The sequence below is a fragment of the Bos indicus x Bos taurus genome, chromosome 7, assembly GCF_003369695.1.
Source record: "Bos indicus x Bos taurus breed Angus x Brahman F1 hybrid chromosome 7, Bos_hybrid_MaternalHap_v2.0, whole genome shotgun sequence".
NCBI classification, from domain to species: domain Eukaryota; kingdom Metazoa; phylum Chordata; class Mammalia; order Artiodactyla; family Bovidae; genus Bos; species Bos indicus x Bos taurus.
Window position 1 is genome coordinate 2,407,621 of NC_040082.1, and position 17,397 is coordinate 2,425,017.

Consider the following 17,397-nt stretch of genomic DNA (forward strand, 5'->3'; position numbering starts at 1 on the left):
CATTGGAGGGTAGTTGAGTCGAAATGTCCTCGCAAAGTGATTTAGATATGTACACACACATATTCCATCTCTCTCTTCCCAAAAGATTTATACAAGTTCCAGAGACTGAGATGCTAAGAAACCATGTCAGTTTTTCAGAGAGAAACTACAGACTCAGTATTTCAGGGACCTAACATCAGATGAGGTTATTGGACCAAATATAAGGCATTCAAAGGAAATGGTCCAGAGCCACACAACACTTTGACTCTGGGTCTAATCTGACTATTAAAATAGAAATAATCTTTTTCTGGGATCACGATAGAAACTTTCAGATGCACACTCACACTTACCAGTGCTTGTAACTCTATCCATCTTTTAAATCTAGCAATCTCACACAGAAATCTGATCAATAAAATCGCTGAATTAAGTCTGTCCTCAAGTGTGCAAAGTCTGAACACACACACCCCGTTTGCTGCCCCTCAGCTGATTCTCGCTTGTACTCTGCTCTGCTCCGGGACTCTGCCCGTGACTGTTTCATGCTGACGGAGTCCGCTTTGACCACCAGAAAGGAAGGGTCCCTTCTTACCATAATTAAGCGCTTCTGGTGCCGTCCACTTAATGGGGATCTGCTTCAGGCCAGAAGATGAATACACACCACCGTCCTCTTGACGAGACATTCCAAAGTCACTGATTTTCAGCACGTTATTCTCACCTACCAGGCAGTTTCTTGCAGCAAGATCCCTAGGTCACAATAAGACACAGAAAACACCGTTCACATGGATGGCTTCCACACTTTGCATTTTCACATCTGCAGTGTGCTCGTAATGAGGTTAAGAATGCATGTGAGTTTCCAGTCTTTCTCTCTGTCACAGGTAAAAATTACCACGATAACACGTGTACATGTGATGGGCCACATGCTAATCCAGGCACCACAGGCATCATTTCCACTGAAACAGAAAGCACTGATTCTAGGGTTAAGAGAGAAGCCACAGGAGAGACTAAGCAGGCTCCGTATTACTCCTCTCTTGACTGGCTATCCCAGAGCTGCACTAACAGAACTTTCTGGGACAAGGGTGTATGCGACCCCGCGGGCCCTGTGTGTGCTGGCTGGTAGGCAGCACAGACCACGTGACTACTCAACACATGCAATGTGACGGGTGCGATGCGGAAACTGAACGTTTAAATTTTCTTTACTTTCAGTTACTTAAATAGCTGCGTGTGCCTTTGGCAGTGTATCCCTGGAATTTCCCAAAGGCTGGAGAATGGCTGAGATGCCAAAGAGGCTGGTGCCTTTCTCTCTCTTTTCCCTTTTTGCATCTGGGATACGCAAAACCCTCCCTGGTGAGCTGCCCTGCCTCTCTCACCTTGTTCTGCGTGTGTACTAAATTGACTAAGTTGTTTCATTCGTGTCTGATTCCTTGCGACCCCATGGACTTTAGCCCGCCAGGCTCCTCTGTCCATGGAATTTCCCAGGCAAGAGTACTGGAGTGGGTTGCCATGCCCTCATCCAGGGGATCTTCCTGACCCAGGGATCGAACCTGAGTCTCTTTTGTCTCCTGCATTGGCAGGGGGTTCTTTACCACCAGCCCCACCTGGGAAGCCTCTATCGTGTTCCGGTATCTCCATAATTGCTTATTCCAGCCACACTCAACTTTGTTTTGTCCCCAAACATAGGACAAACCCTTTCTACATGACAAGCTTATTTCCACAGTAGGGCTTTGCACTTCGCTATTCCCTTTGCCTGGAGTGCTCGCCTTCTAGACTTTTGCATAGCTCACTCCTCTTCATTCATTCTTAGCTCAACTGAGACTTCTGTGAGACTTGCCAACCTCCCCTGCAGCTAGCTCCACACATAATCTAAATACTGGCCAATGAGATATAAGCAGAACTCTTTAGTTTCTTTAAAAGAAAAGGGAAGTACCCATTACATTTCTCTGTCAGAGAACTCTATCTTGACCTCCCTTAACTAATAGAAAGATGGTGGTTAACAAAACAGACCACGTCTGCACTCTAGTTCTAGTGGGAAGATGCTCAATAATCAGATTCATATATGTAATATAGATGTTTATATATAGACATATAAATAAAGCATATGAGCATGCACACACACAGAATAGCAGAAGAAAGGTCAGACAGTGTTGAGTGCTAAGAGGAAAAAGAGCTATATAAAGGGAAAAAGATTTCCAAGAGGGAATCCTATTTTAGATAGGCTGTTAGGAAAGATCTCTTTGATAATGTGATATTTGATCAAAGATCTGAAAGAAGCTAAGGAGCAAGCCATGGGATCTCTAGGTGAAGAGCATTCAGGGTGGAAGGAATAGTATTTATAGATACAAAGGCCCTAAAATTGGCCCATACTTGGTATATTCAAGGAACATCAAGGAAGCCAGCAGAGCTGGAGTGGAATGAGTAAGCGAGAAGACAGATTTAATCAGAGTGAGCCAGGACCAAATGACGCATGGCCCTTTAATACTAAGCCCCTTGGATTTTATCAGCTAGGAGGTAGGCGGGGTTCTGCACACAGGACTGACACAGTGTGACTTAGGTTTTGAAGGATGATATGCTACTGTGTGGAGAGTGGACTGGCAGAACCAGAGAGCCCAGTAAGCAGCTTATCTGCGAAGTCCAGAAGAGGCGATGACAGCCTGCACTAAGATGCAAGTGAGGAGGTGGTCAGAGCTATCAGATTCAGGATCTATTCTGAAAGCACAATCAGGAGGATCTGCTGGTGGATTGGATGTAGACTGGGAGAGAAAAAGAGCCATGGCTGACCCAAGGCATTTGGCCTAAGCAACTGGGAGAATGTGGCTGACAAGGGAACGGGGAACTGGGGGCGAACCAGATTCAGAGCATGGCAGACACAGCTAGCTGCTCCCTACTGTCCATTTAATACTCTTTTTCACCTTCCCCCCTGCCCACCGCCCCCCCCCCCCATTTTTAGCTGAATATATTCTCATTGAGCTAAAAAATGCTATTCATCCCAACCTCCCCTGCAGCGAGATCTGGCCATGATATAAGTTCTGGCCAATGAGCTGCAAGCAGAAGAGTTGTCTAGGATTTCTAGTAAGTTTCTTTTAGAGGGGAAGGACCATTACATTTCTCTCTCCCACCAACGAAAAGAGGAAGCACACTAAAGCTGGAGAAGTAACGAGACAAGGGGCCCAGGTCCCTAATGACAAGTGTGCCTGCCATGCACGATCTGGACTTTGGATGTCTAGATTCTTTCTTTTAAATGTGTGAGAGGAATTCCTATGTCATTTAAGCAATTTTTGTTTCTTAGATTTTTCTTTTTTTTGGATATATGTGTGTTTGTGTTCAGTTCAGTTCAGTCACTCAGTTGTGTCCAACTCTTTGCAATCCCATGAATCGCAGCACGCCAGCCCTCCCTGTCCATCACCAACTCCTGGAGTTCACTCAGACTCACGTCCATGAGTCAGTGATGCCATCCAGCCATCCCATCCTCTGTCGTCCCCTTCTCCTCCTGCCCCCAATCCCTCCCAGCATCAGAGTCTTTTCCAATGAGTCAACTCTTCGCATGAGGTGGCCAAAGTACTGGAGTTTCAGCTTCAGCATCATTCCCTCCAAAGAAATCCCAGGGCTGATCTCCTTCAGAATGGACTGGTTGGATCTCCTTGCAGTCCAAGGGACTCTTAAGGGTCTTCTCCAACACACAGTTCAAAAGCATCAATTCTTCGGCGCTCAGCTTTCTCCACAGTCCAACTCTCACATCCATACATGACCACTGGATAAACCATAGCCTTGACTAGACGGACCCATGCACTCAAAACGCACTCAGTACTGTAGGTGGGGAGTCTGGTTTTGGACATACTGAGTCTGAGACGTTGGGTAGGCAGTTGGGTGTGTGAGTCTGGAGGTCAGAAGAGAGGGGATTCAAGGACTGCGCTCCAGAAACTCTGTGACTTAGAGAAGGACTGAAGAAAGAAGGCTGAGGAGGAGCAAGTGAGGCAGGGAGGGAACCAACAGAGGAGCTGGTGTCCTGGAAGCCAAGTGAGGAAGGCTTTTCGAGGAGCAATGAGACAGTAACTGTCAGCTACTACTAAGAGGACAAGCAAGATGAGGACGATGAGCTGGCCATTAGATTCAGCAATGTGGGATTTAATGAGACTGACAAGTGTAGTCTCAGGAGCGGTGGGTACGATGGTATGACTGGCGCATGTTCAAAGAGAATGAAAGAAAGAAGTGGAGACAGGGAGGTTTAGCCACTCTTGAGTCAGTTTTCTATAAAGGCGTATGGAGAAATGAGGAGGCGACTAGAGAGCCTTTCAGGTCAAAGGGTTTTTCCCTCTAACTTGTGCAGACAGTAATACTAGTGTAGAGAGGGTAAACTAATGCGGGAAGGGGGAGGTGGGCATTGCTGGGGTGAAGCCTTTGTGAAGAGGTGGTGTGCTGTTCTGAGCTATACCCCAGTGCCCAGAATAGCACCGGGCAATAGCAGGTGCTCAGCAGGAGCTTGCTGAATGCACACACACAGTTTTATTCTAGGAGTGATCCCTGCTGAAGGTGGGTTGTCTGTTCTGTGCTTTGCTTTGTAATTCTTTTCTCTTGAGGAACTATCAACAACCTGCTTGTCTTTCAGCTGAGATGGTTTTATATATTTATCTTTGGAATGCACTTCTACATATCCAACATGAGTCAAGACTTCTGAAAAACTGTAGTCTAATTTATACAGTTGGTCTTGTAACACAGGAAGTACCCTGAGCACTGACTTTAGCAATAGCTGACTGGCAATATGGCATTTCCTCGGGGAGCTAAATCAGCCTTGTACATCTTTGTAGTAAACTTGGCCAACAGCAGCTAAAGACATCCAGAAAGGAAAGTGACATCCTCTGCCTCACTAACCTGGTAAGACTAGCTTTATTCGTTAGGTCTAGTTTCACATGGAGAAGCTTAGAAGCCCAAGGTTAGAATTAAACCACCGACTGGCTTCCCAGCTCTGCGGAAGAGTGAGGGAGTCTGGTTTGCTGTTAGAGTGAGTGGTGGTGAAGTACTGGCTCATTCTAATGTGTAGGGAGGAACTTTTCTATAAAGGTGCATTCTGTGTGCTCAGGAATGCCACGTCCTACCTGTGGCCTAGATGGCCGGAATGAGTAACAGCTCTGTGACTTATTTGAGTGTCCTTGGGAAAAGAATCTAAAAAAGAGTAGATACATGTATATGTGTAACTGAACCACTTTGCTGTAAACCTGAAACTCACACAACATTATAAATCAACTATACTACAGTACATTTTTAAAAAAAAACTGGATCTGGAATTGCAAAGTTCTAGAATAATCCAAGCAATTTTAAGAAGCATAAAGTTGAAGGACTCACCTAACCTGATTCTAAATATCACTAGAAAGATATCATCATCAATACAGTTAAGTAGAACAGATATATTACAGATCACTGGAGCAGAATAGCAGGTCCTGAAATGTATCACTGACGTGTGGTCACCTGACTGGACAGAGGTACGGTGGACCGCAGGGCGCACCTCCCAGTCCTGGCCAGGGGGCCGGGTGATGCCCCTCAGGCCAAACGCCACTTCTCTTGGTCAGAGTGAGTGTTATTCAGTGTAGCTGTTTAGGCACTGACAGAATTTTGGTGTCAGACCTTTCCTCAGAGTAAGGCCTGTGCTGTGCAACGACTTACACCATCTTCACTGCAGCACCGGTGGGGTTTGTCCTCTGAAATGAGGATTTCAGTTCTATGAGGGATGAAGCTAAAACTAATTTAGAGATACCTTCAACTCAGTGTTGTGGGTTGCATGAAGTTCAAGTGCATGGAAATGGCATCTTTGGGCATACTCTATGAATTAAAATAAAACCTCAGGCCTTCAGGCAATAAGCATGCACTGCATACTCACCCTTTGCCTAATAGTCTAAAACGTATTAAAGGAGATAGGAACCACAGATGCGGTCTCTGGGCTGAGAAGCTGACAATCTAATTTGGGAGATAAGGCAGACACACACCTCTGTCCCTTCTCCCCTCTCTGTTCATTTATTTAGCTCCCAGCTGCCTCGCCCCAAGTAAGTCACGGCAAGAGACTAATGCTCCCTGCCTCTCCCCACATGAAACTGCCAGAGAACAAGTCAACGTGAGCCAGTGTGCTACCGACTGCAAAGCCTACAGGACTTCAGAGATGGGGAATCTCCTAACAGGCTGGCATGGTGTCACAGAAGGTAACTGTGATGCTGGGAAGACTGAAGGTGGGAGGAGAAGGAGACGACAGAGGATGAGATGGCTGGATGGCATCACTGACTCAATGGACATGAGTCTGAGTGAACTCTGGGAGTTGGTGATGGACAGGGAGGCCTGGCGTGCTGCAGTCCATGGGGTCACAAAGAGTCCGACACGACTGAGTGACTGAACTGAACTGATGGGAGATAACTTGATCTTACCAGGTGCAGAGGAACAGCGCAGTGAATGCTGCTGGCTGCCAAAAGGACATGGAGATGCTCCACTTAGGTCTGCTTCGTAATCTTATTTGAAGATTCAAACTTTTAACTGTATACCAAGGGTCTCTTACAAGTTGTACACAGTATGAGACAGGCTAATTAAGGATGAAACGAGCACAGAGAATATTTACGGGAAATCCAATGCCAGCAGGCACTGGAGACAGCACATTTTCTTTGCTCTCTCTGGAAATTACAACAGCGAGCAGCTTGCTCTGGAGCGATGCTGCCTCTCAGAGCAAATACTGTGATGAACCAGGGACAACCAGGAGGCTGGGCCAGTGTTCTCCTTTGCCGGTTGCTTTATCCCAAATGCCATTCACTGCTTGCAGCCAAGATTAATCCCTCAGTAGGAAAGGAGTTAAGAAATATTTGCTTCTTTTCCCACTGGGTCTGGATAATTGTTACTGTTTAGTCGCTAAGTCGTGTCCAGCTCTTTGCGACCGCAGGGACTACAGCCTGCCAGGCTCCTCTGTCCACAGGATTTCCCAGGCAAGAATATTGGAGTAGGTTGCCATTTCCTTCTCCAGAGGATCTTCCTGACCCAGGGACTGAACCCACGTCTCTTGCATTGGCCGGTAGATTCTTTACCACTGAGCCACCAGGGAAGGCCCCAGTCTGGATAAAACTGAGGCACAAATAACTCTCAGCACTTAGGAGAATACCTGAGAGCTCCTCATTCTAACACATGGAAGAAAGCCAATAACCCAGGGGTTGGGGATAAATGAAGCCGACTTCATTTGCCTTATTATGCTCTGCTAAAGAACAGAATTCTATCTTATTACTGCACAGCATATGTGTCAGTGATGGCTGCAAGCACACTCGGGGAGCATCACAGAGGAGTAGTTGAAAGCAGCAATTCTGAAACACTGCATCGATGATTCACTAGCTCTTGGACCTTTAGAAATTTACTTAGGCTTGGCCTCAGTTTTCTCATCTGTAAAGTAGGAAGTACCTGTTAAAGACTGTTGTGACAATTATGTAAACTGTTTAGCACAGCAATTGGAAAACAGCAGTAAAACTTGAATTTTAGTTACAGAAACTGTGTATTGGAGAATAACTGCCTTCTCCTCCCTTCTAATTGGAATAACTGCTTGACCACCTTTCTATTTATATAAACACAGAAGCCATTCAATTTAGTTCTCCTAACAGCAACAATTTATGTGGCATTTGCTAAATGTCAGGGATTATATTAAGCTCCTTTCATGAAAGCCACTTAATTCTTCTAGTTACGGTACTGATGACCTCCATCTTTATACAGGAGATGAACCTGAAGGCCGGAGGGTGAAGTGACCGGCCTAGAGCTGCATGGTCAGTGGAGGGTACTGAGGTCCGGCCTCAGAGCCTGCCATGCTGGCCCCCTGCCATCATGCCTCTCAACACACCTCGCGCTTCTCTTCCAGAATGCAATCCCATTACACACCCCGTAATCCGCAGCCAGTGGCTACAACTTCCGAATTTTAAACAACCGGAGAGTTAAAAGTTGATTACCTTTAAGAAAGGAAGTGACACTCTACTCTCACCTCTGAAAAGTGGGGGGGACCTGAAAAAACTTTTTTTGGAAGAAGCTGAATGTCAGCAAATGGTTTGAAGTGACACATGCGTGTCCACTGGGAGAGGGAGGCGGGCAGCATGGAGCGGCCCCTCGGGGACCATGTCACGACCGCCACTACTGAGCCAACAGAGATGGGACCAGAGATGAGGCAAAAAAGAAGTGACCGGCCACACCCTCTGCAGACCCCACGGTGCGTCCTTCCACCTCTTAATCACCTTCTCTTCCTTTGAATAAAACCTGTGTGAAGGTGCAGATCTCTCTCCGCCTCACTTTCAGGCGCACCTGTGACTTCACTCCCGGGTCTCCACTCCCCACCTCGTTCCTCAGCCTCCCTTCCCCTCACAGCTTCCTGCACCACACTTCCCACTCTGCCTCGGTGAGCTCTGTGCCCCCACCACTAACCGGGCACTTAGTTCTAAAAGAAGAGGCCCCAAAGGAAGGCCCAGCTGCAGAACTGTGGACATTAGGCCCATTATTAAACTGTGCTTTTTCTGTTCCTTTGAGAAACTGTCGTGTGCCACACGCTTTGGGAGGCGGGCAGGAAGGCGCCGGTCCCGTGCGTGCAGACAGGTGAGAGGGAGAGGGTGTGCTGTGTGTCTCTGCTGAGGCCTGCCCCAGTGCCTGGCGGGCTGGTGCGTTGAGAGCCACGGGGCTCCTGAAACCCCTGGCCTGCTGCCCGTGGGACACTTCGAGGCCTAGGGATCTGAGGCGCTTCATTTGCTTAAAGCTGCTGCAGTAATGCAAACATGCTACCTGAGGGGAGGGAGGCACATGAGACTTTTTAATCACATTTTGGCATAAATTACTCCAGTAGATAATCGAACAGACGTCACACAGAATCTGTGTGGACAGAGGAGACTGGCAGGTGCGGTCCACGGGGGCACAGAGTCGGACAGGCCTGAGCACTTGGTGGCACGGCAAACAGAACCTCACGATGACGGCGCAGACCTGCTCCAACAGTGGCACAGGCTGAGCACCTAGAGCGGGCCATGGGGAGGGCGGGCCACGGGGAGAGCCGGCCACGCGGAGGGCGGGACACGGGGAGAGCGGGCCACGGAGGGAGCCGGCCACGGATAGGGCAGGCCACGGAGAGAGGCGGCCACGGGGAGAGCCGGCCACGCGGAGGGCGGGCCACGGGGAGAGGGCAGGCCACGGGGAGGGCGGGCCACAGAGAGAGCAGGCCACGGAGAGCCGGCCCAGCCCGGGTGCGGTGGGCTCCCGGGGGCGGGCAGGCCTGGTGCTGCTGAGTATGAGTGTGTGGCAAACGTCAGCCTGCTGCTGCTGAGCCGCTCAGTCGTGTCCAACACTGTGCAACCCGTGGACCATAGCCCGCCAGGCTCCTCTGTCCACGGGATTCTCCAGCAGGAGCACTGGAGTGGGTGGCCAGGCCTCCTCCAGGGGACCTTCCCCCCCTGGGGGATGGAGCCCGCGTCTCTTACGTCTCCCGCACTGGCAGGCGGGTTCTTTACATGCACCCCTGGGAGTACAGGCACAGCTTCTAAAAAGCTGTCCAGGGCTTGCCCTAGGGAGTTTCTTCTAAACCAGGTGACCTTCTCTCAACAGCACAGCAGGGTCAGCCCTGAAGGCTGAGTTGCCTCCATCCAAGAGTCTGCGTGTGCTGGAGAAATGCGGCCCTGGGCTGTCTGTGGAGAGACAGAGGCTCTGTTGACTCCCCTAACGAGGCCACTGCGGGTGAGCTGGGCCCTGAAACTGCTCCCTGAGAGCTGGCTGCAGGAGAGCCACTCACGCTCACGGAGGCCCCAGAAGCCACCTGCCGTCACCAAAATGGACGTGGGGGGCGCACATACCCGCGCTTACTCTGGCTCTTTGATCTCCTTTCCGTCAGCAACTTCCCTGTAAGAGAATCCTAGCTGGATATACGCAAGTATGGACTAGGCATATTCTTTCACTTAGCTTATAGATAGTTCCTAGATAATTAGAAAGGGAACTCATACCACAAATATGGATATTGAAAAAAACCCAGAACCACAAACACGCAGTGATAACACCTGCTTTAGTCCTCAATTTACCGGACAAACCCAAAGGGGACTTCCTTTGTCTTTAAGTACTGTGACTAATCTGGATGGTGTATCGTTATGAACCTCTGTCTATACAGTCAGAACTAAGCATCTCTTATTCACAACTTTCTACTATCACTTGAGGGCCACATGATGATGTTAGATATCAAATCTGTAGAGACTACTACAAATTATAAATCAATACTGATCTAAAGGTGAACCTATTAATAAAGAAAGAGTCTGGTCAAGAAGAACTGGGGCATGGTGGGTAGTGGGGAAGACAAATGAAAAAACATTGATGGAAAGTAAATACTGAAATCTCTTTAGTTCACAGAAACATACCAAATCCCAGTGGGGAATTTAATAACAAAACAGAGCAGTCCTAAGCACGAGATACCTGCCCTCCACACTTAGTCTCAGTACTAATGGCAAGAGCCTCTGCTCCTAAGACTTCTGGAAGGGAGATTTTAAAAACACCCACCCACTCCTGTTCTGACAGTGGGAGAAAGAAGCCAGTTGCTTGAGTGACTGATGATAAACCTACAATGCTACACTTGGATGCAGCTAATTCCTCTGAGCAACAGACAGAAGAAAGTGACAGAATCACTCCTTACTGAACAGTCATCAAGACAACAGCAACCATATGTTGACTGTTTTATATTTGTCAGGTACTGTTTTAAATCTTTTTCAAACAATTCATTTCCTGTCAATACTCAGCTTCATGAGTACTGATCTGAACACGAAATACACTTCAGATTTTTCCAGGAGCAACAGTGGAACACCCCCTCTGCCCGGGGTTCTGGACCAGGAGTTGGAGACCTGGGTTATCACCAGGGTTTTCCTTAACAAGCCGAGTAAACGAGTACCCCACGCGTCATTTTCCTGGGCCTCGGGATGAGAGCACCAGTTCTTGACTGTCTTGAGCATAAGGTTTTCCACATAATATGCAACCATGTCATGGCTTGTTTGTACCACATTTACCCTGATGTGAGAGTTGTATTTTTACAATGGCTGACAAAGAAGATACAATATAATGAAAAAGCTCCTAAGGATTCAACAATGTTTTGAAACAAATTTGTATTCCATTAATCACAACAGTAAAATAGTACTGCATATGGACATATACAGATACATTATTCTGTCTCAAAGGAAGCTTGATGCGCCCTTGGACACTTGCAGTAGCTTGGAGGAGCCGGTGGTCCATGGTCCAGCATGCGGTAGCCAGCATATGACCCTTTCCACTCTAACATTCTGTAAGCTCTGGTTAAAGGCATTGTCCTCCTGTAACCGGCTGGATGAACTTGCCACACAGGGATGCTCGATGGTCCTGGTGAAGGGTTTCCTACCTTTCCATCACAAGCGTGAACACCAACATTGATGAATGGAAGTAAAGCTGGGAGGGCTAGTTACAAGTTACATGCTTGAATCAAGAAAACACACTTCCTGACCCAGTAAGAATAATGAGTGACCACTTATTTAATACCTAGTATGTGACAGGCATGATACAAGGAGCTTAACCTATTATCCCTAACTGCTATTTAAATGTAGGTAGTTCAGTCAGTTCCAGAGAGGTCAATGGCACCCCACTCCAGTACTCTTGCCTGGAAAATCCCATGGATGGAGGAGCCTGGTAGGCTGCAGTTCATGGGGTCGCTACGAGTCGGACATGACTGAGCAACTTCACTTTCACTTTTCACTTTCATGCGTTGGAGAAGGAAATGGCAAGCCACTCCAGTGTTCTTGCCCAGAGAGTCCCAGGGACGGGGGAGCCTGGTGGGCTGCCGTCTGTGGGGTTGCACAGAGTCGGACACGACTGAAGTGACTTAGCAGCAGTTCAGTTCAGTTGCTCAGTCATGTCCGACTCTTTGCAATCCCATGAACCGCAGCACGCCAGGCCTCCCTGTCCATCACCAATTCCCAGAGTCCACACAAACCCATGTCCATTGAGTTGGTGATGCCATCCAACCATCTCATCCTCTGTCATCCCCTTTTCCTCTTGCCCTCAATCTTTCCCAGCATCAGGGTCTTATCAAATGAGTCAGCTCTCCGCATCAGGTGGCCAAAGTATTGGAGTTTCAGCTTCTGCATCAGTCCCTCCAATGAACACCCAGGACTGATCTCCTTTAGGATGGGCTGGTGGGATCTCCTTGTAGGTATCTCTGTCTTAAATGTAGGCATCACCAGGACTTCCTGGTGGCTCAGGTGGTAAAGAATCCCCCTGCAATGTGGCAGACCTGAGTTCGATCCCTGAGCTGGGAAGATCCCCTGGAGAAGGGCATGGCAACCCACTCCAGTGTTCTTGCCTGGAGAAGCCCATGGACAGAGGAGCCTTGTGGGCTGCAGTCCATGGGGTCGCACAGAGTCGGACACGACTGACACTATTGTACTGATAAAGAAACCGAGGTACAGAGATTAAATAACTTGCTCAAGGAGATACAGCAGACAAGTAGCTGAGTGTGGAATCTGTCTTGCTCCAAAGCTTGTGCGCTTCCAGTATTCTACAATGCTGAGCATCCTTTTGGTTCCTTTGAACGACTGTTTTTATAAGCTCAGTGGCCCCTGAGTAGACAGACTTCTGCCACCTTGCTCCTGAGACTTGATGAAATCGAGTCCTGCTCAGGGCTTGAGCTGCGGAATACCGACTATGTTGGGAGGACTAAACATGCGCTACCTTGGCTGCTGTATTCTTCTGTCCTGTTTAGAGGCACGTGACGATCATAAAGGCACAGGAGATTCCTCCCAAACCATTTGTCGTCGTTCACACTTTCACTGTGTGACACACGGACTCACACTGGCACCCAAATTCAGACACCAAAGGCATGCAAAGAAGGAGAGCAACTGTCAAGGCCATTTGAATTTTTACAGTCTGCAAAATGTCCAGATACTAATGAACTCGCACACACGAATCACGGTGGAACGCACCTCGATGCAGATACCGAACCATCCGCAGATGGTTAACGCTTTGCAGGACTATCTTCTCCGTGCAGGGAAGGCCACAGGCTTTGCACTTGGCCGAGACAGTCCATATGGACTGTGTCCCCCCAGTGCCCTGTCCCCACTTCTTCCACCAGACACAGCTGTCAGTCAGACCGCACAGCTGCTGAGGTCCGGTGACGTGTGGGAGCCTCTCAGGCCGCACTCTTGGTCGAGCAGGAGGCCGGCCGCACCTGGCATAGGAACACGGAGAGTCGCCCAACCACAGCCTGAGCCCGTGTGCAGAGGGGAAAGATCCCATCCCGTTCGCTGTGGCACCAGCCCCTTTAACGGAGAACACTTTTCAGTATTTATAGGAACTCAACAGAAGTAATGACTTCCTTTCATGTGTCTCAACAATTCTTTCCTTGCCTCCCATTTACATTCCTTTCAAATGCCGTTTTCATTATTCCCATTTCAATTTCTAATGTTGTTTTCTAGGTTTATGAAGTGATATCCCTGGTGACTTTTATTATAAACTTTCCTTCAGTCCTATCATTGCTTTCAGTATATGAAATCCAAATAAGGAGAGCCAAACTTATGAATAAGGTCTACTTTATAATAATTCATTTTTATCTTGAAACAAAGATCTGAAATTCAATTTCTTTTCTGTCTCTCTGTATTTTCTTTTCATAGTCAGGAGAGCTTGCTTTATCTTCACTCATTTTTAATCCTCTATTATGTGTGATAAGACTTCATTTTTATGGTATTATATTAAGACTTGTTTCATATATGTAACTATTTTTCTCGTATACTTCTACAAGGTAAAAGGTTTTTCAAATAGTCACAAAAATGTCCTCCTATGATTAATTATTATTCGTTCCATGATTCTTTGCAGTAATCCACACAAAATCTGCGTTTTGCATTCATGAAGGATTACTTGTCTGAGCAAATATTAGCGTTGCATACACACGCGTGCTTTTGGTCTCTTAATGAAATCTGCATTTACCAACTTGCACACCGCAGTTAAGCAAAAGTGTCTGAAAGACCCAAAGTGGACAAAATAATAATGTATATACGTGTAAAGCCTGTCACGCCTAAAGGAGGCCACATGTTTTTACAAATTACAGTCCTCCCCAGGCTCTGAGAGGGAAATGTGACAGCTGCTTTGACAACATTCAGGACGGTGCGCAGAAAGGGGGCAAGTCAGGGCGGCTCTTGTTGAATCTTGGTGAAATTACGTGGAAAACAGTCACCTATGAGGCAACTGAACTGGGACACAGGACTTATAAATTCCATGAGATACCAAATTGTTCTTTTAGTGCCATCAGTCAAATCTTAGCTGACATTAAGTAATAGTTGAGCCTTTTAGATTATTTAAAGTATTTCTAAAGCAAAGGAATTAGAGGCTGCATTTGCAAACAGACTGCCTTATTAAGATCTTGCTACTTTGGCACAAATGTTCACTAATCTGACACTAAATGCATGCCACAAGACTAATATATATTTTAAGACTATGACGCCCAACCTTTGTGATAACGATGGTACAGAAAAGAGAAGAAATGATCTCTGGTTATTTGATCTGGGAACTGATTAAGGAAACACTACTGAGTCTCTGTTACAGAGATGAGTTTCTAGGTTCTAACAACCCAGGATTCTATAGTTACTGCTTGATACGTACAAAAACTTCTTCTGCTCTATATCAAAAAGACACACTTCTACTTTACTTTGTACTTTTAAAATTACTATTCCACTTATCTTAGAATCTAGCTATAAAATGTACACAAAAGAGAGTATTCACCCATGCACTGTATGTACCTATCAACTAATGAGCTCACCAATGGTTCAGCTTCTCTTTGTTAAGGCATTAATAATTGCCAACATCCACTGGATCATGGAAAAAGCAAGAGAGTTCCAGAAAAACATCTATTTCTGCTTTACAGACTATGCCAAAGCCTTTGACTGTGTGGATCACAATAAACTGTGGAAAATTCTGAAAGACATGGGAATACCGGACCACCTGACCTGCCTCTTGAGAAACCTGTATGCAGGTCAGGAAGCAACAGTTAGAACTGGACATGGAACAACAGACTGGTTCCAAATAGGAAAAGGAGTTTGTTAAGGCTGTATATTGTCACCCTGCTTATTTAACTTATATGCAGAGTACGTCATGAGAAACGCTGGGCTGGAAGAAGCACAAGCTGGAATCAAACAACCTCAGATATGCAGATGACACACCCTTATGGCAGAAGGTGAAGAAGAACTAAAGAGCCTCTTGATGAAAGTGAAAGAGGAGAGTGAAAATGTTGGCTTAAAGCTCAACATTCAGAAAACTAAGATCATGGCATCTGGTCCCATCACTTCATGGAAAATAGATGGGCAAACAGTGGCTGACTTTATTTTTCTGGGCTCCAAAATCACTGCAGATGGTGACTGCAGCTAAGAAATTAAAAGACGCTTACTCCTTGGAAGGAAAGTTATGACCAACCTATACAGCATATTAAAATGCAGAGATATTACTTTGCCAACAAAGGTTCATCTAGTCAAGGCTATGGTTTTTCCAGTGGTCATGTATGGATGTGAGAGTTGGACTATAAAGAAAGCTGAATGCTGAAGAATTGATGCTTTTGAACTGTGGTGTTGGAGAAGACTCTTAAGAGTCCCTTGGACTGCAAGGAGATCCAACCAGTCCACCCTAAAGGAGATCAGTCCTGGGTGTTCATTGGAAGGACTCATGTTGAAGCTGAAACTCCAATACTTTGGCCACCTGATGCGAAGAGCTAACTCACTGGAAAAGACCCTGATGCTGGGAAAGATTGAGGGCAGGAAGAGAAGGGGACGACAGAGGATGAGATGGTTGGATGGCATCATTGACTCGATGGACATGGGTTTGGGTGGACTCTGGGAGTTGGTGATGGACAGGGAGGCCTGGCGTGTTTCGGTTCATGGGGTTGCAAAGAGTCGGACACGACTGAGCGACTGAATTGAACTAAACTGAATAGGTACTGGGTCTTCTGCTGTGTGCTGCAGGTATAGATAGCCCAATCCCTTCTCTCAGGAAACTCAATATTACAAGAAATAGCTATGCAAGTACACACATTACAATATTGGAGGTGACAAGTCTGAAAATTAGGAGTGGGCTCTCAGATGTATGAAATCATGGCCATAATATTTTGTTCTCCTCCATCCCTTGTATCTAGGCTAACTTGTGACTGTGACGAGCAGAACGTGCAGAAGTAGTAGTATGAAGTTCTGGAGTGTAAGCCTTAAGAGGCCTTGCAGCTGCCACTCTAGTTTTCCTGGAACACTCCAGACACTGTGGAAAAAAGCCTGGGCAGACGCCATCTAAAGAGAGAGGGGCACAGCCTCCAGTGGGCAAAGGGGCCCAGGCCGTGTGAGTGGGGCTGTGTTAACCCCCCAGTCCCAAACTGTTAGATGTCTGAGGCCACATGAGTGACCCCAGGGGAGAAACGCAGAAAGTCATTCGGCTGAGCCAGCCCAGACTACTGACCCGAACTGGTGAGACAAAAAAGTAAGAAATGCTGTTTTAAGCCACTGTGTTGGGATGGTATTTGATGAAGCATTAGACAATGGGAACAGCAGATTTATTAAGCATTTATTAGCACTGAGAATGAGGAGAGCTCAACAGCAAGGGAAGAGGGGAGGGCAGGGGACCGGAGAACAAGGCTCGCTGTTGAGGGAAGGCCTGCGGCCGCTCCTGCGGCTCCTCATCCACACCTAAAGGAGCACTGCAGGCATCTTCTTACTGGGGCAGCTGTTTCTCCGGGCTTGGCTCCTGATCCTCTGCTTTCAACTTGTTTTCTCATCTAGCTTTTTATGGGCCACAGAGCTTTTATGGGCTGAATTTTTCCCTTTCAAGCTTTCTCTTTACGCTTATGATCACCAGGCTCTTTGATGAACGTCTCTTCCAGACGCGGCTGCTCTGTGTCCAGAAAATGACACTGCCAGAGGGCTCCACCTGGTCCCATCTCTTTACGACCAGTGACTTCCAACCGGGTATAACAGGAAAAAAATAGAGTATCTGGCAGGTGGAAGCTAGTTCACTTAGAGACACACTTCCCTGAGACACTTTCAGGGAGTTCTGCTCTCAGAATAGAACAAATCACAATGAGTGATATAGGTAATGATGCCCCTGAGTTATCAATAAAGGTGATAACTATGGGGAAAACTTGGTATCAGAAGGTAGGAAAATATGACAGGCACTTTCTAACTATTTCCATGAAAGATTTAAAATTGACAAGGAGAAGGCCAAGTGATAAAATAAATTGACTTGTTTCCCTGAAAAAGTATGTAATTTGCACTTCCTATTTGCTGAGCACTCTTCTAGGCAAAACAGTGACAAGACACACAAATTTATGTTCTTATGACACTTAGGTTCCTTTGGCACAAACTAGATAAATGATGCATTATCAAATAGGATACATCTAAAAGGATTACTCAAGGACATATTTGACATAAT

At 46.8% G+C, this 17,397-nt stretch overlaps 1 protein-coding gene across 3 annotated transcripts in view; it reads right to left on the bottom strand.

The window, feature by feature from the left end:
* Positions 1 to 17,397, bottom strand: part of FER (FER tyrosine kinase) — a 460,995-nt gene that overhangs the window by 15,162 nt on the left and 428,436 nt on the right. For all 3 annotated transcript variants that reach the window (XM_027545475.1, XM_027545473.1, XM_027545474.1), the window contains one exon: positions 566 to 720. In XM_027545475.1, coding sequence (XP_027401276.1) covers positions 566 to 720 — 155 coding nt within the window. The remainder of the gene's footprint in view (positions 1 to 565; positions 721 to 17,397) is intronic.